A 22,546-nucleotide genomic window follows, 5' to 3' on the forward strand; every position below is an offset into this window, starting at 1 on the left:
CAATTTTCTCTGCGCTCTTTAAACATTTATAAACGAGATTTAAACGAAACTTAATTGAAGGTAAGTTTTTCATAATTTTCATTTTACATATTTTACCTACAACTTTTTCAAAACTTTAAAAGTAAATTATTTTTAGAACTGTTCATTTACAACTAAAAAGTTAGAGTGTAAGATATTTCCTCTCTTATGGTTAACATAGTCATTAATTCTTTTGATATCTATGTAATAAAAAAATAATACTGTTTCCAAAGATTGTGTCTTTCTGTCTTGTCATCGGCAAAAAGGTCATGTGTATAATTTACTTTTGAATATATAACAAATCTTGATATTTTCAGACACAGCTGGAAACTCGCCCTACTAAATTAGTGTTTCAAGAGCCAACCACTTACAGTGCATGTGCACTTGATTGAAGTAGAAAAACAGTTTTCGAGTACTTTTCACAGATGACCAGCACTGCCCCTGCGAGTTATTTCTTTAAAGGGCCATAAACATTTTCGTCTTGTTGGAAATATGTATTGCTAAGTTTCTCCCTGATACCAAATCCCTGCAGGAATATCATTTAAAATGTTTTGAAGAATCTGAAAAGACTCTTGATCAGAGAGAAATTTTTAAAGTATAAGGTAAAACAATAAATATTTTAGCTATCTGAAAGTGACATGACTCCATACATAATATAAAGGTAATGCCAAGATCCTGCGGTAGGTAACATGAAAAAATATTCGGGATAAATTGTAGCCTAACTCGTATTCTAATATCTAAGCTATATGTCTATAATGTTTAATCAAAATCCATGGGATATTTTTTGCGAGATAGAGCAACAAACTTGGACACATCCATGCATCCCCACAAATTATTAAAAGGATAATTCGACACATATGATTAAAGTATTTAGAAATTTAAGGTAGATTGAAAATATAATTTGAGTAATAGGCTTTGAGATGGATACAGAAGTCACAATAAAAGGAGTGGAGTTTTCATAATACCTGCAACAATTAGGGAAACAGACGATAGGTTCCGATAGACTTTTCTGGTGTGACATATAAAACGATATAACCAACCCTATTATTCAATATTATTATTCCTAAATTATTCACTTATTTATTTTAAACTTTTGTACACAAAATGCGCTGACTTAGGTATACAATACTTATTTTAAAAGGTTTGAAATAAATTAATAAAATCGATTGTATTAGTCTGTCTCTATTCACAAATTATTAATACTCCTAATAAGGTGGCAACTTTATGATTCATTCAGTTGATAATAATTTGTAACGATAAGGCTCAAAAAGACTCGTATCCAGAGCCGTAAAAACATTTACAAAAATAAATTCAGTTGATAAACTTCATTGTCTATGGTTATACAAAAGACATGGCTGTATGGGCTTTGTTCTCTTTGCCTGTTCTGAATGGAACGAATTTAACCAAAAAAAAAAATGTCTATGGTTATTTTTGGCAAATTGTCACTGTCACTGTCATCATTGTTTATAGATAGTTTAACGTTTAAACTTTAAATATTCTTCCGTTACAAGAAGTTTTATTCTTAGTTAAGTGACGTTTAAAACGATTTAAAAGAATGATTAAACTACCATCTTGGACTGGTGGAACAGATGAGGAATATGAAACACAATACTTTGGTTTTGGAGCCCAAAGGCTTAAAATTGCAGTGCGTCAAATGGTTGAACAAAAAATTAGGACAGGAGTAAAAGATATGGAATCTTATTTACAAGAGTCGTTAGATCTTAATGACAAGGATAAGTTAACATTAACACATTCTTGTGACAAACTTATACGGTTGTACTGTGAAGGGGCTGGACCTTCTTTGGATATAATTGACGAAGAGATAGAAAGAGTAATAAATATACCTCCCTATGTTCTCCTACCGGAAGATGAAGTTCAGCTTGAGCAAGTGTCTGACGATGATTATGAAAGGTTAAAGGAAGAGGTCGCAGCTTTAAGAAAAAGAGTAGAAAGAGGAGCTCTTATAGAAGCATTACTTACAGCAGAGGAGGAGGAATTATCATCAGCAGAAAAGGTATGTGAAATTGCTAAAAAGGACATGGAAGTGCTGGATTTGTTGCAGAAAAAGTTAGAGACTAGTGATAGTGCCAAAACTATACAGAGTGAAGTCAATTTTCTGTCTTCTAATGTACCTTTTATCCAGGATAAAGATCCAAATGACATATTTGAAGATTAAACAGTTTGTATTTAAAATTTGCTTAAATATTGTTATTAATATATTGTCCTCCATTCTATACTTGCTAATAAAATAAATGTATAAGGTAAATAAAACAATAAGAAAACAGATATTGTTTTTATGTAAAAACACAACTTACAGAATTATCATCTATCATTAATATCGGAAACAACAGTGTCACATTTATTTACTTCACAGTAACATTGACTGCTAATATTGTAATACTCGCGAATAAACTATACATTAACAAACAGACAATATGTAGTCTTGGCACAACATATCTTAAAATTCACATTCATATTTTAGTACATTTAAAATCTAATAACTTAATTTTATACCAACTTACCTATGTCTTATTTGATATCACATTGAGGCTTAAACTACAAAAAATTCTATGAATAAGCTTGGCCTAGCCAAAAGGTATGGCACTAACGATAACAATAACATGTCATATATTTGACTCTTAATGTTTTTGTATAACTACTTACATAAAGACATTTAATTTACATTTACAAAAAACCTATTCGTTACTATGGGACTCTATGATGTTAAATTTTAACTGAATAGCCACAATGATGGAATCAAACTTATTTTTTGAGTATCTGATCAAAAAAAAAAATTGTCCAAAGCTCTAAGAAAATATAAGATTTGAGATGACTATATATAATCAATTTTTTGTTTGTATGTTATTAGTTTTTTTTTTAAATATTCTAAGAGTGACTTCAGTTACTCAAACTATAAGGTGTCATAAATATACATAAATTGTGATAGGTCTTGAAAGTTTTTCAAGTATTTAGGTTTTTGACAATATTATTATTTCTATAAGAAATTTATTTCTATTACACTTTACGAAGATGACCATTTTAAACAAGAGTTCCTGTCACTACATTAAGTTAAAATCTAACATCAGTTTTAAAATTAAAAACAAAGTGTAAATGAAGTAAGTAGTCCTGAGGTAAGATCTGATTTTCAATATAAGATATTTATTACATATTATAATGTAATGGTGTGGCTTCATGTTTTTACATAAGAACAAACATGGCATGTTGTCATATAAATAGATGCCAACAAATGTCTCTATGTCATTTACCTACAAATTTTTAGAATTGATGCTTTGTTATTTGATTTATATTTACAAAATATAACCTATATTATGATCACAACAATTAATTAAACAACAATATCAGATTTAAGAAAATAATAGTAAAAAAAATATTAAAGAAACTATCACATACATTGTACAATATAGAATTGATATATATATTTTATAACTTTTAATTTCTTACTATTCACATAATATGTGTAAGTTTTATTGTCTGAACCGTGATTAATGCACATTGTTCAAAATATACTAAATTTTTATCATATCCAAATATATTACCAAGAATTATAAAATATGAGTAAACACGCTCTAATCTCATTAAAAATTAATGATTATTTCAGAATATTGATTAAACAAAATATTAAATGACAAGACATATTCAAAATACTTAATAATATTGTACGCAATAAAATTTTATTAAAAATATGTTTTTTATTCTTTGATAATTTCTAAGTAGCTGCCTGATGCTAATCGGTTTCTGATTTATGCAACAAGGACTTGTACTAGATAGGTCTTTACTATGATTTAATTTCTATAGAACATATCCGCTACATCTTATCATTTATCAATGGGCATGTACGTAACTAATTGCATTTATGAAAAGTTAATTTCCTCTACCATTTGAAAGCTATTTTCACACTACATAAGGCTATTTTGTTAAAATATTCTAACACATAGTTCAAGTAAATAATAATAACACAGACTAGAAACATGCTCATAACATTTCTACACTTATATAATATATTTTCCCTTCAGTTCTTGTCTTTGTAGAGACAATGTTTTATTACCCACATGTATTTAAAACCCTTGTGTGAAGAGTTTATTATGTCTCGATGGAAGTTAATTTACAACTAGTTAAATTAATAGTACATCAATAACAATTTGAAAATATGCATTAATAAATTAACACACAGTTAAAATCTTAAGATACAACATCATAAGTGTTACATTTATATATCTGTAATGAATGGATAGTGAGATTCTACTTAAATTACATTACATTATAAAGGGTATGTCATAAATAAAATGTTCTCCTTAGATTTATTTTCTTGCTGCTCTGATATGATTCGTCTGTTTTTGTACCCTTTGGATATATTGCTGTTAACCTGTTACAAACTATGGACTAGACTCAAATAGACGGGCTATATTACTTCATATAGTGATATTGCATTTGATAAATTATTTAAAATGACTGACATCAATTGTACCTACAATATGGTTGAAACAAAGAGATAGTTAAATTTAGGACACTGTGTAAAGGTTTTTGTGTAATATGTGGTTATAACAATTATAAACTAATAATATCCTAAAAGAGATTGTATCAAAGAAATCAATAGGTACATCCTGAATTTTACATTCCTAGTTTCTTTTTCAAGAGTTTATTGCACACCTTCAGTTGATAAAACAGAGTACATTTTACATACAATACATGTGATAGACTTAAACTGAACTATTTTTCTAAAATCTTATAATTAAAATCTTTAAAAAATATTTTGTAGGTTTCTTCTACTTCCTTATACAAGAATTTTTAAAAGATCTGACTTAAACTACAAAGAAATATGCAAGTAGCAAGGAATGATTCCAAATAACTTATAAGTTTTGGAAATAACGTATTTTTTTTACTGTTACCAAAGTATAAACGGTTTTATCGTTGAAAAATATTTAAAATGTTCTTCATAAAATTCGAGAGCGTTTATAAGCAACAGCAGCATGATGCCGGATCCCATTTTATGATTTTATTGATGTAATTTATTTAGCAAAGCACTGTAATGCGGCGTATTGCATAAATACCAGGTTTTATGCATTAAAACTAAACGTCACAAAAAAGAGTGGCAAATAAAATATGGATTGGTTTCTTATTATTGCTAAATAATTTTAAGGAATGTGCTGCTCATCAATTTCTGTTTGATGATGGAATAGTGTCAGTTGTTTGTAAAGCATTTCATGATTTTTAACTTTTATACATTCATTTTCATATAGTTTTCCCCGGGTTTTACTACCGGTACAGACTAAATGGTAGAGTTTAGACAAATATTCAAGTAAAGTACAGATATCGAGGATTTTCTACCGTAAAATTTGTAAAACCAGTCCAAAACACTTGTTGTATAAACGTAACAACCATAAAGTATTTAGCCAAAGTAAAAAAGTTTTGTGGGTTATAATAAAATTAAATTTAGCGCGCATTACAAACCATCGAACAAAATAATCATATGTAAAGAGTCAGACGAAGGCTGGTGGCCTTTCGTCTATCGTGGTGACGACTCGCTTGCCCGCCGGACCCGGCCAGTGCCAGTCACTGTCGCTCAACGCCACCAGTCACACTGGACCTGACCAATCATTATTCTCCTAGAAAAATAAAATATGTTATTTTTATAATGAAGATGAAGTTTCTTCTCCAATAAGATGGCTATCATGAACTCATACTAGAAAAAAACAAGACATGTAAGGTCCGCATGATATTCTATGTCAATAAATTGAATTCAATATTAGGTAAGTATTGTACTTGAAATGCATACTTGTGAAATATTAATAGCCTTAGAATGCATAGGGCTTTGAGGTGCCCCAGTAGTTGTGAAGTAGCCACCTGGTCTCGGTCGCAGATGTCGGTTGTGCATCTCCATTTGGACTATCTTCATAAATTCAATTTGTGCTGCCAACTTTTGAACTTCTTCCTTTAAAGGAATACACAAAATTTATTACTTCATTTTGCGATATAATTGGTCACTTTTCTCTCTATTTATCTGATTTATTTTATATGCCCTGAAGAAATCGTGTTCAATTATTAGAAAATATTCAAATCTTAAGTAAATAAATAGTCAAAATTGTAAGCCACTGCCAGTTATAGATAGAACCGTTTTTTCCATGTATTTCGTTCCTTGTACTTGGGAATTCAAAACCTGTAGGATATATCTAGTGGACTTAAAATGATGGAACTAGGAGATATTTAATCTTAGGTAATGCAAGTACAGGAAAAACCCAAAACCCTTAAATCTGTACTGAAATGGAATATTGTTTGGTTTAGATAGTAGTTATACGAAATTTAAATCCTTGCGCACCTTAAGCTCCTCATTTTCCTGATACAAATCTGGCGGATCATCCGGCACGAGTCCGATGCCGTTGAGTGACGAGGAGGCTGGCACGCCGCGAGCACGTGCCCTGCTGTCCCACGTGTCACCCGTGCCACGAACCACGCGTAGTACCTGACGATATATCACTATAGAGTCATATCTGCTTCGCTTAGCTTTATAAGCAATTATGTAAAGCAAATAACAAAATATTAATTTAAGGAGGGTTTTTGAATCTCCAATTTATTTTTATTTCTACTAGATAATAAATATTGCTTCACTGACATTTCACCCGTTGGAAGATGGAAATGAAGTCGTCGGTGGTGAACGCACTATGTCAGTATTAGCCTGTTCACCTTTTTCTTAAAGACACTCAAATTATAGCTAATATAGTATTAACATTTATTATCACCCCAAAAAAAAATCCTATTACGGATTTTGGTGTCAGTGGAATACTACTGCAGCTCAAAGATTGCCGAATTTTATTCTTTAGATTTCACCTTATTTTTTTTAATGCCTTTAGAAATAGAGCGCATACTCTTCGTCTACGAACATTTATTTATTTAACACTTTATTTTAGAGGTGAGACGGCTCGCTTCCAAGTTTTGGCTACTATAGGCCAATCGGGTAACTGAGTCCTTGCCTCGTGTTATATTGTAACCGTGAGCCTACGTTTCTGAACTGTTTCTTATTACCTCTTTTGTTCAGATTTTCACTACTTTTCACACAATGTAACATGACAATACCTAGTTGCGTCGCATAGAAAAATATATGTGACATATATCAGTGATTATAGTCTTAGGTAAACTACTAGGGATTATATTTTACAGAATATTAAACTTAATACTTACTTTAGGTAGAAATACTAGTAAAACTGTGGTTGACGTTGAGAGTTGAGTGCGTATGAAGCCTAGCAAGTACTTTATATCAGGACCAGCTCTTGGTAAAATCAATAAACTGAAACAATCAAGAGGCTCTATTAGTTTAAAATATTTTTTTAGAAATTTTTCGAAGAATGTTTGTGTTTTATGTGGCGAAGAAAGAACCATGAGAAAAATTAAACCTAGTGAATGATTTAGGGTATTTCTAATAAAGTAATAACGTCTCAACTTGTACAATGAAACTCATTTTCTACATTCAAACACAGTGAGCATCTGGAAAACTTAAACCTGTTTGAAAACTTTACGGCTGATAAAACATAGAGAGTCGGGTTCACACAGAAAAATTCGTTGTTTACATTGAGTGTGCCCTGTAAAATGTCTTATTTTAAGATTACTATTCAATATGAAGGCTTACTTATATGCAATTATTTTCTTTACTCCATATAAATATGTTCATTTTTAACTGATATATCAAAGCTAAAGTTATTTAATAGCCAAGCGTAGTAACCACTAAAATACATCAGCGCCATCAGAATCACTAGGAGTCCTTTTAGGCTTTCACTTATCACTGGGAATGAGTCAAATAATTAAATAAAAAGTACGTTATGATTTTTGTCAGACCACTATGACCATTACACTCACTGGAAGGCTATCATTAGCGAATTGACGGTGAATATGTTGTAAATGGCAATAGATATGAGTCTCGCTTCATTGTAGAGACTTTCTGCGTGTCGGACGCGATAACATACTCGAACGCCCCATAGAAGAAATAGAATTTCTCCTGAAAGAAAAAATAAAGTCATAAGTTATTACAAATATTACTTAATCAAAGCTAAGAATGTGAAAGTCTATATGTATATGTTATTTACTTATCACAGTCAAAGGATCAACTTGATTGGTGACATTTTGTATTTGAATAGAGATAACATAACGAAAGTTATATGATAAGTATGTACTTAATATAAAATGTATATATAATTACCGATAGCTAAACTGTGGTCCCACCAATTATATGTACACTGTTTGAATTTTAGCCCCTTATTATCTGTTATCTGGAAAAGTAATTAGACTGTAAGAAGGATATATTAATAATTTAAATAAAATGTCGCCAGTTTGTCTCTTGTTTTCTACTAAAAACATTTTACGAAGATTTGGAGACCAGCTGAATTAACTCTGGAAATTTGGTATAGGTATTATTTATGGTATTGTTGGCTTGATCTGTATTAGTCTTATAATTTTTCTTACAACTTCAGCGTCTGGAGGCGCAGAGAGTGTCCAAGTGCCAAGATACACAAGCATGATTAGTATAATGGGAGCCATCCATTGCAATAATTGTTTGTCCGTTAGTTTCAATTTGTGTGCCGACTTCACGCGAAACGTGAGAGATACTCTGTAATACAGATATTTATATATATGTATTCAATGTCTTATGTTCCATTTATATAAAATGTGTTACCGCCAAGTTTTCATTAGAAGTGCAGTGTAGGTGATGCAGAAGCCCATGTGCCGAGTCCATTTTGTTGCGATGCATGAATATCGGTCCAGTACGGGAAATATGGCAGCCATCTGAAAATATAAAAGAATTTTACCATTTAGGCTGTATAACACAACGGTTTCCGAGTCACAAAGATTCGTTTACAAATATATATGTATATAAATATATGTGCATAGTGTAGTTAATTAGATATAAACCTCCATATACATGATGGCGCATCCAAGTAACGTGATTGATAGAAATACAGGACTGGCTACTCGGAACACCTTCACACGGCGGTGATGACGTGTGTAGATCACCAATACGACCGTCATCACCGCACAGCTCACAGATATCACCAACAGAGATATCCTGGAATATCACATGATAGGTAGGTAATTTAAATGTTTATAATTTAAATAAAAAAGTTTGCGCCTGTGTAAGTTATAAGCGCAATTGTTAACAACAATAAATTAATCAGATACATTTTACTTGTTCATTATAGCTTAATTTGCAATATAAATTTAATGAAACAATATCGCTATCCGAAAAGATTTGTTCTTTTTCCTTAAAAAAACACCCTATTTACAAACAAACTGATTTAAAATACAAATATATTTTCAATATACAACGTTTATATTTTGAAGGAAAAGTTATTGTTAGATCTACCTATACTTTAGTGATTTTTATACCATAACAGGTAAATTTTTACGTTTTTTCAGTTTGATTGAAGTCTTACATTGTAATTCCCTGATATAATTCAACAGTTTATCGGTAGAAGCCATAAAATACAATTTTAAAATATCTTTGACTTTCAGATGTCCGTTTGAAATTCAAATTTTGTGTATGTTGACTTGTGAGTTTTGATGAGAAAATATAATAAATAAGATAACTTTCGTAATTCAAAGTTGAAAAAGATTAATAGTAAAAAAAAGACAGCAATTTACCGAAAAGGCCAGTTATAAGTGGCTAGACATGGCTCCGGCCCACGGCAGGTCTCACAGCCAGGTTGACATTTTAGACATTCGTATGGTTCATTCCAGTTTTCTAAGCCGTTTTCTTCGTATTCTTGATATGCCACTATCAAAACAGAGCATGAATGTTAAGAAGAAAGCAAGTTACTATTTGAAGTGAAACTTCTAATGCTACTTCCAAGTTCCAAACAGGTTGCTTTAAACGTTCAACGCTCCTCGGGAGTCAGAATAGAAAGAGACGCAGTGAGAGTAAATGGGTGGGGCAATTGTGAATTGTAAGCAATGTATATAATGTTCGTTTTAAGGAAACAATATGAGTTCATTAAAAATTTATTTATACCCCTATCTATTTTCCTCTCCACATTATGAAGTTTCACTTTAATATTAATTTATAATATTAATTTTCATATTTAGTACAACGTTCACCTTCAACAAGAGATCCATTAAAACCATCGGGGTGATGCATGGAATAAAAACCAGGACGGCATTTGCAAATGTAGGAGCCGCGAGCCCAGCCAGCAAAACGTACGCTCATCTCTCTATTTGGTCTGTAATCACACTGAAATAAAAGAAATTCTTAATACGTGTAAGTACTTGAATGAAATATGAGACAGTTTCTATTATATGAAGGATTTATCACCTATACATATAAATAGAGCAAAGATATTTGCTTGACTAATTGCTAATAAATTATCTCATCATATGAATGTTTTAATATTCTAACATCTTTAAAACTTTCCACCAGCTATTTTCTCCTACAGGTTTAATACGTACCGCTAAGCACGTCACAGCTTAACGTAAACATTTACAATATCTGTGCTTATATGTATTATGATAGGAATTATTAAACGGAAATCCATTAAACTATACTTGTCATAAAACCTATCGTAACCAAAACAACATAAAATTCGTACAGAATCATACAAAGGAGGTATTATTGCTTATAGAAATCTGATATACTACCGTCGGTTAAAGGAAATATAGACAAAAGACAAATAAGTAAATATATTTTCCAAAATATATTTTCTAGTATTTGAATCAAGATACCAGGTAGGTAAATAAGTAGGTATGTATAGAATAATAAATATGTATATTTAACAGTCGACTATACCTATCAGATTTATATAAAATATAAAGGACTTTTATTTTCCTAGAAACTTTTATACGATTGGACATCAGTTCAATAGACAATGTAGTAAAATATTAGCCAATCGCGTAACTGAATTCTAGGCCGTGGTTACCTTACAAGGTCTCAGGCGAGGCGAGGAATGTTATAAGTTTTACTTATATTACTTTTACCAAAACAACTATCGCACCTTTTTGAAATGTTTTAACAATCGGAATCGTTAATTAAAAGTCGAGAGAAAATATTTACAGTTTTAAATGAAATTTTATGAATATATCCCTGTACATAAATGGGCATAAATTTACGCAGCAAGTGTTTTGTCAAATAAATAAGAACTTTATATGTATATACATAATAGTTTATATTAAAAGATTTGGTTTTATTCTAAAGTTAATTAAAAGTATTTTTATACTTACATATGTCGTTTCATTCGGACATTTATGTGTTCCATGAAAAGAATAAATTTGGTTGTCATTGTCCTCATTATTCTCCACTTCACACTGATTTATCTCGAGATTAGAGATATCAATGTCTAACGAAACAACGCCCTTTAATCTGAAATGGGGAATTAATGTCACGCTATCATGTAATGGAAATCTGTTCGTAAGTCTTATCACAATGTAGAGGTTTATTTTCCGTTCACTTAGTTCTTCGAAGCAGTTTGCTTAATGTCACCTAACTTTAGTTCAAAGTAAGTTTTCCATTACAGAACCAGCATCATAGTTAGAAACTAGGTTAACGTAGTGTCTTTAAACAAAAAAATAAACATGTACAAAACTTTGCCCCCTCGATGATATTAAGAATTCATTTTCAAGTTGTTTTCTTACTCATAATATAAATTTTCAAACATACAAAATTTATCGATTTTGCGATCAGCATCAAATAATAAGGTGTCGTTTAAATTTAAAGTATAGAAATAATAAAATAAGCAAAAATAGTTCAATTCATTCTTTCGATATATAATTAATTTCAATAAAATTTATTTGATTAATACGAAATTCAAGTTTTCTATTTTGGTAACTGCATTTAAAGTCGATTTTAAATTGGTCAACCTAGATACCTATTCATTACTTACAAAATCCTCGTTTATAATGATGGCAATTAAATCGAAGGCTTTAAATGGAATGTCTCCACTTTCAAAGGGTGGAAATATTGTTTGAAGCTAAATTTGTTGCTGAAATTACAATTCTCGAACTGAAATTTTAGTTGTTTGTTATAAACGACCGCCAATTCAGTGCAATTTCGAAGCAATGGTTAAAGGTAAATATATTAAAAAGTGTTTATTTGCTTCTAATATTATAAACGCGAAAGTTTATCTGGAAGGATGAATGATGAAAATGCGTATGGATGTTTATGGATATTGCTCTTTGAAGAAAAAATTACGGAATGGGTAGGAATCTGCCTCACGATTATTATAACACATAAATAAAAATAACATATAGGCTTCAATTTGTTCCGAAAAATAACGACACAATAATTGTGCTTAGCGTGAAGTTTATGACACAAGCTTAATTCTATAATATATGTGGCCGCCGATTGTTTACTACATATAACCTTTTTTAAAGTACACACTATTCGTTTTTTCTAAAACCTACTCAGAAGTTCATCCGAATATCCTTTCAGACAAACGTTAGCCCTTTTTTATAAATTCAGCCTAATAGCAATTGTACGTAAGAATCTTATACATATTAAATAGTGGGAGCCAAAGAAACAAAACCAATGAATAATTCAAGCTTACCCTCGTATTGTTGATACAGGAACAGTATAAGATAGCAGCCATCGTTTAGCTCCACAACTATAGTAAGGGAAGGTCCACCATCCTTCCATAGCTGCACCTGGAGGGGAGGGCATGAACTTTGGCGACCTTAACGATTCGGTGTCTTCAGCAGAAACGTACCTAGAATGATAAAGGTAACATAATTTTGAATCTTTTATGTTCTATTTAAAAAAAATTAGAGAATGCAGAAACTTAAACTTGAATTTGAAATGAATAATGTAAATTTCCTTTTTATTTGTTGGTGATATTTTTTTAGTCGATCGAATTTTAAGTATATTACCAAGGATAATCAGAATCAGGTGGTTTCTCCAGTTGCGGGGACACGACCGCCACTGGCTCAGCAGCGCCATATCTCTCCCATGCTACTGCGCTATTTACGACCCCGTCAGATCTTAATGCTAGAGCTCTGGCCCCAACTGCCCGCTCGGAATTGCTGGCTCCCATGACTAAACCTTGGGATACCGCCATGAGCACTTCTAAAAAAATATTCAATATGAGCAAAGTAAATCTTCAAAACAAGACGTTAAGTAACGGAAAATGTAAAGATAAGAAAATAACATTCAGTGTAATATAATCAATTAATATACAATATTTTTTTACATCTTAGAAAATAGTTTGAATAATATGGATTATATTTTGTAAATATTAAAAACAAGCATAAAAAATATTTTTGTTTTTATAACCATCTATGAGAATTTTCGGAATTATTGGACATATATAGCAATGCTCGTTCGTCCAAATGACCTACTTGATTATAATGCTTACTGAGTGTGAGTTTTAGAGGCAAAATTTCGAAGAGATAAAGAATATTTTGAACACATGTGAGGATATTTGCAAAATGTATAACACGACGCAATTTAATGGCTTCGTAAAATCTGCAATAGTAGCAGAATGGTCACTGAATCGTTCTGTCCGTTTCAGTCCAACTTAGTAACAATTCTGCTGCAATTTCTGAACAATCACGACTATAAATTGAAATAGAAAGCAAATAAATTAACAGACCACCTAACATCGTTCATTAATTTAACTATTTGATTGGTTTACACCACAAGTTTATTGCCGAAGTTACTTTTAGTGAATCTATTTGAATGTGCAAATTGAACAATATACATGAATTTAATGTGTTTGATTGATATAGACGTAAGTTACTATCTTTTCTAATATTTAAATGAATTCATATATTAATTTTGTCATTATACATATTTGAAATTTAATGTTAAATGTAAAAATCTAGCATTTTTTATTACTCTTAGGTTTATTTGATTCAAATCAATATACCCTTTTAAGGTAATCTTCGCAATTCCTAGATCATGTGTAAAATTTTTATCGCCGTCGGGGGCCGGTGATGAGATTTTTGATAGATAAATCAGAATCTTTAAATGTTAATATTGGGCAAGCATTTAATATGACATCATAAAATACCCCTGAAATATGTGATTTTTTAAAACAATATTAAGTTATTATAAGATATGCCATGGAAATGACAGAGACAAAATTATGGTTCTTAGAAGTAATGATTATATTTCAGGGTGCGCTTTTTGCCAAGTGCCTCATGTTAATAAAAAATGTGTTTGTTTCAAAAGAAACGTAAAAGTGGAAGGTTCGTAAATGAAGAATCATAAATAATAATAAAAATATTATCGAAATAGTAATTGAGAGAGCAAAAAATATCCGGTGTGCTTTAACAAAGTTATAACGGGTGAGTGCAATGTACATTCTCTCGCTTTATTTACTTTAGATGTTGAAGATGGAAATAAGTGTATTATACGTATGTGAAACACGCAGCGTATTCAAAGCCTTATATGTTATAGTAATTATATTTCATTCACCAGCTATGAACAAGTGAAGAACCGCGTTAAAAGCCTTTGAGGCTAAGCTTTCATCTTGACATTAATAGCTTGGGTTATTGAGCTGACAGAGGCCGCATTTTAATTATATGCAAGGTAAATTTTTAGTGGGCGTCGATTATATTTTTAATAAGGCAATAAACAAAGAGTCGATTCAAATTTTGTTAATTGGCTAATTTAATTTATGGTATCTAAATACAATTTTAATCCTTGCAGTCTTTTTAAATAAAGTAATAAGTACTGGTCATTTTAGTTTTGCTCATCACACAAAATGTACAATTAACTACTCTATCTTTGTCCAGAGAAAAGGACTATCGATCTTTGAGATCTAGTATAAAATCAATATTTTTTTTAATTGTATCATATCAAATGATAGTTAATAAAAAAATTCCAGGAAAAAATGTATGCCAGGACAAATATTTATAAAAAAATACCTTTTCTCATCAGAAATTATTTTAAACTTAAAAGTTTTACATAGTATTTTGCAAAAGAATAGGACTTTTTTTATTTTAATTTTTTTTTATAGCCAGTAACATACGTGCAATTAAATGGTACATTTCTTAAAGTAGGTTAACCTATTTTCCAGTTAATTGCAAATATATACAATCTTGCCTCTTTTATACATATTCAAATAAAAGTATATACGTACATAGACACTAGATAAAAATATTACTTTCTTAGTTTCGTAACAGACAAGTAAAAGTGTGTTACCCAATGTGTCGAGGAATAGGTTTTACTCATCCTATTACGATTCAATTATTTCAGACACATTTAAAAAAAAATGTACAGACCTATTATAATTTTTTTTGTTTTGAAGTTATTTATATAACTTTTGTTAAAAAGTAAATATTTGTAATATTTTTTTATATGTATAACTAAAATTGTCTAAAAAGAAAATAACCGCATTTTATTATAAAAAATAAGGTAATTTTTTTTGTAAATGATATTATTATGCTAGCTCTATCAGCTCTAAGAATATCGTTTCGCGATATGAATATCACATGATAGGAACGCTTACCAATGCTATTATACTCGATTTGATGGATGAGATCTTCGTCAATATAATCAGTTTAAGTGTGAATTAAATATGAATAAAAAAGGAGTTTTTATTTAAAAATACAAAAAAAGGGTTAAAATTAAAAGAAAACAACAAAGTCAACCTTTTTGTGGTTCGTCAGCTTGACTGAAAAAAAAAGGCTTTTCATGTAAATTTTAACTTAAACCTATGACCCTTTCAATATAATAAATAATGAGTCGAATAATTTTCATAAATTTTTATGCATTCGTGCATTTTGGTTATTTAGTATAATTTTCAAATGACAGATAGTTAATGTAGTTTAGTAAATAGTTTAGTTTGATAAACTTTTATAATAATATAAATTCGCTTTTAAAGATAGATAATGCATCAGTGAACCAAAAAAAAATATGCTCTGCTTTCGTCACAAAATACATTTTTAATTGGTAAACCTCACACATACTTGTAAATATGACTTCATAAGAGTACGTTAGCAGATACACTCTTCGAGATTTTTTGCTATATAAATGGATAACTTTTCGTACACATCAAAAGCAAGTTGAAAGCATTTATGAAGTACTCTTATATTTATAAATTCCTTTGTACACGATATTTTTAATACCATATTTTTTATGTCACAAAATCAATACAGCAAATACTTTTCATACATTCCTTTTAATTACTTTAAATCATGTCTGTAATTAAATCAAGTAATTCATTAGATTCATTTTTGAATAAATCTAATTACATTTAGGTACAGTTATAGATGAGTTGGAAAATACAGATCTGTGAATCAATGATTTAGTGTCGATAGATGAGGGTTGGAAACCATTGTTTCTAGCGGTTTCTAACAGGTCACCTTACCAGCGGTTTCTAACCCCAGTTGTTGCAGAATATTGGCCGTGAGGTCTGCTCTGGCTCGTGCTGCGTCCCAGCGTGAAGTGTGCATGGGCGCTCGCAGCCTTCCGTAATGATGGGTGACGCACAATGCACCCGTGGCACCCGTCGCCACCGCGTGTACCAAACGCAGAGATGACTCTAATTCCTCCTAGATTGTATGCTCATAATTACATAAAGCAATAGTTGTACTTTTTTTAAAATAGACAAAAGCAACCTTTTCTCACTTCTGTTATTCACCGTCCTTAACTATAATCAATGTACCTACTTGATTTTTTTAAATTATTTTATTAAGATACATTTATAATATTATTTTCAGAAACAGGAGTCTTTTTCTAAATGTGGTTTTACACTTCTATTCTATGAAATGTTTTGAAATCTTCTGCTGCTGGAACTGCTTGTTGCAATAAAATAGAAAAGAAAAACATTTTTGTTGATACAAGTTTGTAGATAGCCATGAATGATACACGAAAAAATGGCGAGTAGTTAATAACGTATAAGTATCTTCTGTCCAGTAAATATGTGCGGACCCAATGACGTCAGTGTTATCAAAGTTAACACACACTTATCGACTACTTCGGATTCCTTCATGAGAGAGCTCTTGGATTTTTGAAGAATACTTGTGTTATAGACCCTTTAAAGACTACGTGAACGCTTCTTAAATTATTTTTTTTAAAGCTAAAGTTATTTTTAGGCTATCTTTATATTTTATAAAATTTGGAGGCTGAATTTCTTAAAAATTAGAGACCTTTTCTTAACTAATATTTTATACTGTGATTAATTAATATAAAACAAGTTCAAGAAATTTAGGACAGGATTATATAAATGAAACTAATATTTTTCGGATTATACATGCATATTTCATTATTTAAAAAAAACTACATACTCCCGAGGTTTCGGTTACTTTGCAGCAACCATGATCACGGGCAGACGATATGTGAATGTCTGTCAGTTGGTCATGTAATTTATCGTCTATCGCCAACGATTTCTTAATTTTCTGGCGTACCACTCTGGATGCCGGCAGAATGCGCTAAGTGTATCACGAGGTTCTGCGGTGTGATCACGGACATGGGATTTTATATTTTTAAGGAGGGGGTCCCAGGTGTTGGATATGTTCCAGCCATCTTCTCTATTAAAATTGGAATGTTTTTTTTAAAATTTCAATAGCCTCGCTGATTAATCTCGGTATGTACCTGTTTTCACGAGCGAGGATTTATGGTTTATCAAACTGAATATAGTGACCTGGTTTGTCCATTGTGTGTTCACATACTGCTGACTTCGAGGCGCGCATATTTTTGATGTTTGAGATATGTTCATTCACCCTTATACCTATGCTCTTTTTTGTCTGTCCAATGTATGACGAGCCACAGTGACAATCGAATTTGTATACACCCACTTGTTGTAATGGTGCTCTTGATAGGTCTCAAGAATTGGCTCACTTTCTTGTGTGGTTTGTATATAGTCTTGATCGAAACCTTCTTCAAGTTGATTCTTCTGCCGGCATCCAGAGTGGTACGCCAGAAAATTAAGAAGTCGTTGGCGGTAGATAATAAATAACAAGAAATACTGACAGGCATTCACATCTCGTCTGCCCGTGATCACGGTTGCTGCAAAGTAACCGAAACCTCGGGAGTATGTAGTTTTTTTTTTTAATTATAAAATACGCGTAGTATAATCCGAAAATATTAGTTTTATTTAAATTTATACTCTCGAAAGTCTTAAATTTCATTATGAGAACAGGATTATGATTTTTAATTTCCACTTGCGCATGTATTAATTTATTTAAAGCCATACTTTGGTCTAAAAGCTAATAAAAGACAGCAGATTTTTTAATTGCTACTACAATAATGATTATTTACTTTAAAGTTCTAGATAAAGATAAAGATTAATAGCAAAGCTCCATGTCAAATATGAATTGAATAATTAAGGAGTGATTGATAATATTGGAATGTAGATACAATGCTTCAAATGCAAAATTCCTTTAATTTCTCATATCTTTATTTATTTCTTAAGGCACCTAAAACACTACTAGTCTTGGTATGATATCCCAGTGACGTTTTAAATGTGAATTTACCCCTTGTTCCTCTAGGTATTACTATCCATAGCTAGAAAGATAGCAAATATAATAGCAAAGATAAAATCGAAGAATTCTATAGTCAAAATCAAAAATGTTTAAGACTTGAGTGTGAAAAACAATAAAAATAGAAAATAGCCTAATAAATGTAAAATATCTTCATAAATCTTTGTAATATTTATACAATGTTATATTTCCTTTTAGACTTAATTTTGAAATCGTTGAAGATGTGTCACATGCAGAAGCTGGATGCTTCTTTGTCACTAGCATCCGGGACTTAACGTTTTATGTTACGTAACAATAAATAGTCGACTTGTTTGAACATTTTATTAAAAAATTATGAACAAGGTTCTTCCTGGCAAATTAAACATAATTCTATTCAGAAACATTCCCGAATTCAGGTAAATTTAATAAAGCCTTTTCATTAAGCTAGCGTTAATTAAAAAGCACATTATGACTGCCAATATTTTTGGTTCCAGTATATTTCATCAAGACAAGAAAGAGAATAGAGAACATTTTTAATCTTAACCCCATATCCTTAAGGATAAATATCGCTCTGTATTATCGAACGCTGTATTCTTGTGATGACGTTTACACTACTCACGTCACCGTTATTTTTATCGTCACCAACTACAATAACATTATAAAGATTACAAAGTGATCAGAAACTAATTAATAATCCCTTTTCCAGCACTAATCTGTATGATTTAGTAAACATTTGTTGGAGTGTAAGCTGAGTCGGGTTTGTGTCGTTTGTTTTGTATTTCGAATTTTTAAATATTGGTTTAGTTATTTGTATTTGTTAACAAAAGTCAATTTCTCTTGAAACTAGAGCAAAAACCGCTATTATAGCGGAGTACATTATTGAGTTAACCTTTAACTAATCAGAAGATTTATTTAATCTTGATTTACAAAAATATGATATTGAACTACCATTAGTATTTCCATATTTATTAGTATGATAAAATAATTTTGTATATAGAGCTATTGATTCCATAGAAGCTTTGGAAATGTTCCATCGAAAATTCGGAATGAAGAAAAAACGCTGGCATTCATCTAGGGCTATTAAAACGTCATTTTCACTGGATGTTGTTCACTTTTTAAGTTTTACACTCTACTAAATGAAAAACGCTTTCATTATTTTTTATATTGAACTTATATTAACGGTAGTTTGCGCATTATAATAAACTACTAACAGTATCAGTTATAAATATAATTTCGAATGCAAGTCACGTTAGCTACAGACGGAAGACCTACGGAAAACTAATTTTATTTAAAATAATTCTTACCACCTACCTTAACTTACGACCTACTCGATGTAAGCCTATTCAATGTATGATCTTGGTAAAATTATGGAACGGTATTTATAAAATTTTAAGCCCCACTTGACATTCCCGATAAATTACCGTCATTCTTTGGTCTAAGTTTTACACACTTGAGAAACAAGAAATTCATTCCTGGGTGCAATTTATCATACTTAAATAAATCAAAGTTCTTTCTTAGCGACAGTTAACACTTGAGAAATAAGTACTTCATTACTGACTGTCAATTTAACACACTTAAATAAAATACCGTTGTTTTTGATATTTCTATGGAAACGTGTTTATGTAACTTGAATGTTAGTATTTTTATTAATTAAAAATAGGCGTTAGAATATGGTCTTCAATATAAGGCCCAAACTTCCTTGTTCTATATATATTACTTACCCGGTAAGTGGTCGAGTTGGTAGCATAGGCGTGTGGTAATGATAATAGAGTGATTGGCAGCAGCAGAGCACTTGCCACGCGCCGCGGCGCTCTCATCTCCGGCGAACATTCGCGCGAACACGCGCTCACCTTTAACAATGAATATGAAATATACCTTGTAATTATTATATAAAATATAAAACATAATACACAATATATCATATTGTTCATTTATATAAAATCTGTAATAGAAGAAATAAACTGCTTTTGTAATATTTTGTAGGGCGAAAAATATTAATTTACCTTATTTTATGCATATGTAATTTATGTAGTAAAAATCTCTTGAAAAACATAACAAAGTGTAGGGTCATTCGACTATGCATGCCTTGTAATTGTGGTTTAAGCTTGGCTGAATTTCAGGTAGGCTTTTTAACGTTGCGGAAAACTGCCAACTCATTTTCAACGCGAACGAGTTTATAACTACTTTGTAAGTACATACAGTCAAAGTTATTATTTTATTTTTTCCAATGAAATTTAATAAACTTTAAACAAACTAGGTTTCCTTATCCGTTACCTATTCGTAAAAAAAATATGTAGAACAATATTCTTAATGAAAGACAGAAAACATTCATGAGGGAATTTAAAAACACTGTATAATATATAAGAAATAATTTATAAGGTGAAAAAATTCTTAGATTTTTAAACGTTTTTTATCCTTAAGACAAGAGTACTAAGGGACTTAATATATTTGTTAGAAATAAGAAAAGCAAAAATTTTGCAAGCACAATTTTTTATTTCATACACAATTTTTTTTATACGAATATTATTTCACTATTAAGGTAAAAAAACGATTAATAACGAGTCGAGTCGCAGTGTCTTGTATACGTTGTATGTATTTAACAAGTAGAGATCTTAATTGAACACTCGAGAGCCTTCAGTGAAGCCACATTATGTAAGTCTATTATTCGCCTAACGTCTACAGCATAAAGGACATATATATATAAAGTTCCTCTTTACTGTGACAAAATATATAAAACATTGAAATTTGATAATGAATTAATTTTGCAGGAATTAATTTCTCTGTAGAAACTGTAAATTTTTTAACTATTTTAGGGTTTACATAATCTGTAGTTAACATTATTTTAAAAAATGCTTCTTTTTCCGGAAGCCATTCAGATACTTATAAAAGTATTATGATGGTTCTTTAGTAAATTTTACATTAGTGGTTAGGCAACAATTTGTATGACATACTTTTCTACATACATTTGTAGTTTGGAAGATTATTGTAATGGATGTCAAAAGCTTATATCATTTGTTATCAGTAACGCATGTTGAGCACTGTACTTGCTAGTGACTGCAGTCAAATTAAGATCTAACAGCTTCATAGACGCACTGAGTGGACGGTGGTATCGTGGAAGTTGCTAGCTTAAAACTCGCTCGGTACCATTCGAGATTGCATCAAAGTAACCATGCTCGCGTTATGAATAAAAAACGCGAAATAGTTCTTATAAAGTTTGACTAAGCAAACTTGTAGTACGTTTTAGTGAATTAATAATTATATAAGATTTATATAAATTTTAGTCAAACTTGCAAATCCTTTGGTAACGAAAAATTTCATCAACGTATAATTAAACCACTCTTTTAAATTATTTAATGTAAGTATTTATTTACGTTCACGTCTAAAATAACAGTATTTAACACTGGCCGTTTCTATTTTATAACGGCACATCAAAAGTAAATTGTTATTGTACCTACAAGAGGGATAAAAATTCACAAATTAAAAGTCTGTTTGCTGAAAATAATAATATTAGGTCGAAGTGGTGGGGCAAGGCGTTGTTTCAGACAGCATTGCAAAATGGTTCACAGTTTGACAAAATGGATGAAGATTTTTCTTATTTTATTTATGTGCATTGTTATTTCTATTGTATTATTTACTAAAGGTTTCTTTCTTGTTTCTCAATCGACAGTTCTTATTTTTGAAATTATTTGTCAAATATAACAAATAACATCGTATCATATTAAGAGTAAATATGAAGTTGGTTTAATATCTAGAAGACAAAGTTTATCGTCAGCAAACAAGTGCTTTGGCACACAGTACATGAACTGCTTTTAGTACAGTTTCATAATTTTGTCAGACTATAACGTCTTTGACGAGGCATTTTTAATACTATGATGGATTAAATAATATTTTATAGTTAATATAGTTTCGTTTAATCTTCGAGGAAGATGTAGAAAATTAATTTATCTATATTCAATCAAATAACTCAAAATATTTTACAAACAGTAACAGTTATACTTTTAATAAAAATAAAAAGATGCCGTCTCTCGCTGTCACATTACAAATTCATATTGCCACAAAGAGTCTCTCGTGTTCAATTATCTCAATGGACCCTTAAGTTTAAAACAGACTTTACAATGTTAATTGATTATTAATA

General features: G+C 30.6%; 2 protein-coding genes across 3 annotated transcripts in view; one reads left to right on the forward strand and one right to left on the reverse strand.

Annotated features, from left to right (window-relative positions):
- Positions 1–1,451: 1,451 nt before the first annotated feature.
- On the forward strand, positions 1,452–2,302 carry LOC116771496 (protein MIS12 homolog). Its single transcript, XM_032663350.2, has one exon. The coding sequence runs from the start codon at positions 1,574–1,576 to the stop codon at positions 2,192–2,194; it is 621 nt and encodes a 206-aa protein (XP_032519241.2). The 5' UTR covers positions 1,452–1,573; the 3' UTR covers positions 2,195–2,302.
- LOC116771139 (probable G-protein coupled receptor CG31760) overlaps positions 2,297–22,546 on the reverse strand; it is a 44,694-nt gene continuing 24,444 nt past the window's right edge. The window contains exons 3-18 of one of the 2 annotated variants that reach the window (XM_032662878.2): positions 20,133–20,261; positions 16,320–16,503; positions 12,874–13,069; positions 12,555–12,713; positions 11,233–11,371; positions 10,117–10,249; positions 9,664–9,796; positions 8,935–9,088; positions 8,699–8,808; positions 8,488–8,632; positions 8,225–8,294; positions 7,885–8,023; positions 7,213–7,318; positions 6,353–6,496; positions 5,813–5,968; positions 2,297–5,642 (exon numbers count right to left, since the gene is read on the reverse strand). In XM_032662878.2, the coding sequence (XP_032518769.1) occupies positions 5,613–5,642; positions 5,813–5,968; positions 6,353–6,496; positions 7,213–7,318; positions 7,885–8,023; positions 8,225–8,294; positions 8,488–8,632; positions 8,699–8,808; positions 8,935–9,088; positions 9,664–9,796; positions 10,117–10,249; positions 11,233–11,371; positions 12,555–12,713; positions 12,874–13,069; positions 16,320–16,503; positions 20,133–20,228 (2,094 nt within the window). In that variant the 5' untranslated portion in view covers positions 20,229–20,261 and the 3' untranslated portion in view covers positions 2,297–5,612. The remainder of the gene's footprint in view (positions 5,643–5,812; positions 5,969–6,352; positions 6,497–7,212; positions 7,319–7,884; positions 8,024–8,224; positions 8,295–8,487; positions 8,633–8,698; positions 8,809–8,934; positions 9,089–9,663; positions 9,797–10,116; positions 10,250–11,232; positions 11,372–12,554; positions 12,714–12,873; positions 13,070–16,319; positions 16,504–20,132; positions 20,262–22,546) is intronic. The other variant, XM_061523180.1, reaches the window with a different exon arrangement.

This window comes from Danaus plexippus, chromosome 17 (genome assembly GCF_018135715.1).
Source record: "Danaus plexippus chromosome 17, MEX_DaPlex, whole genome shotgun sequence".
Lineage (NCBI taxonomy): Eukaryota > Metazoa > Arthropoda > Insecta > Lepidoptera > Nymphalidae > Danaus > Danaus plexippus.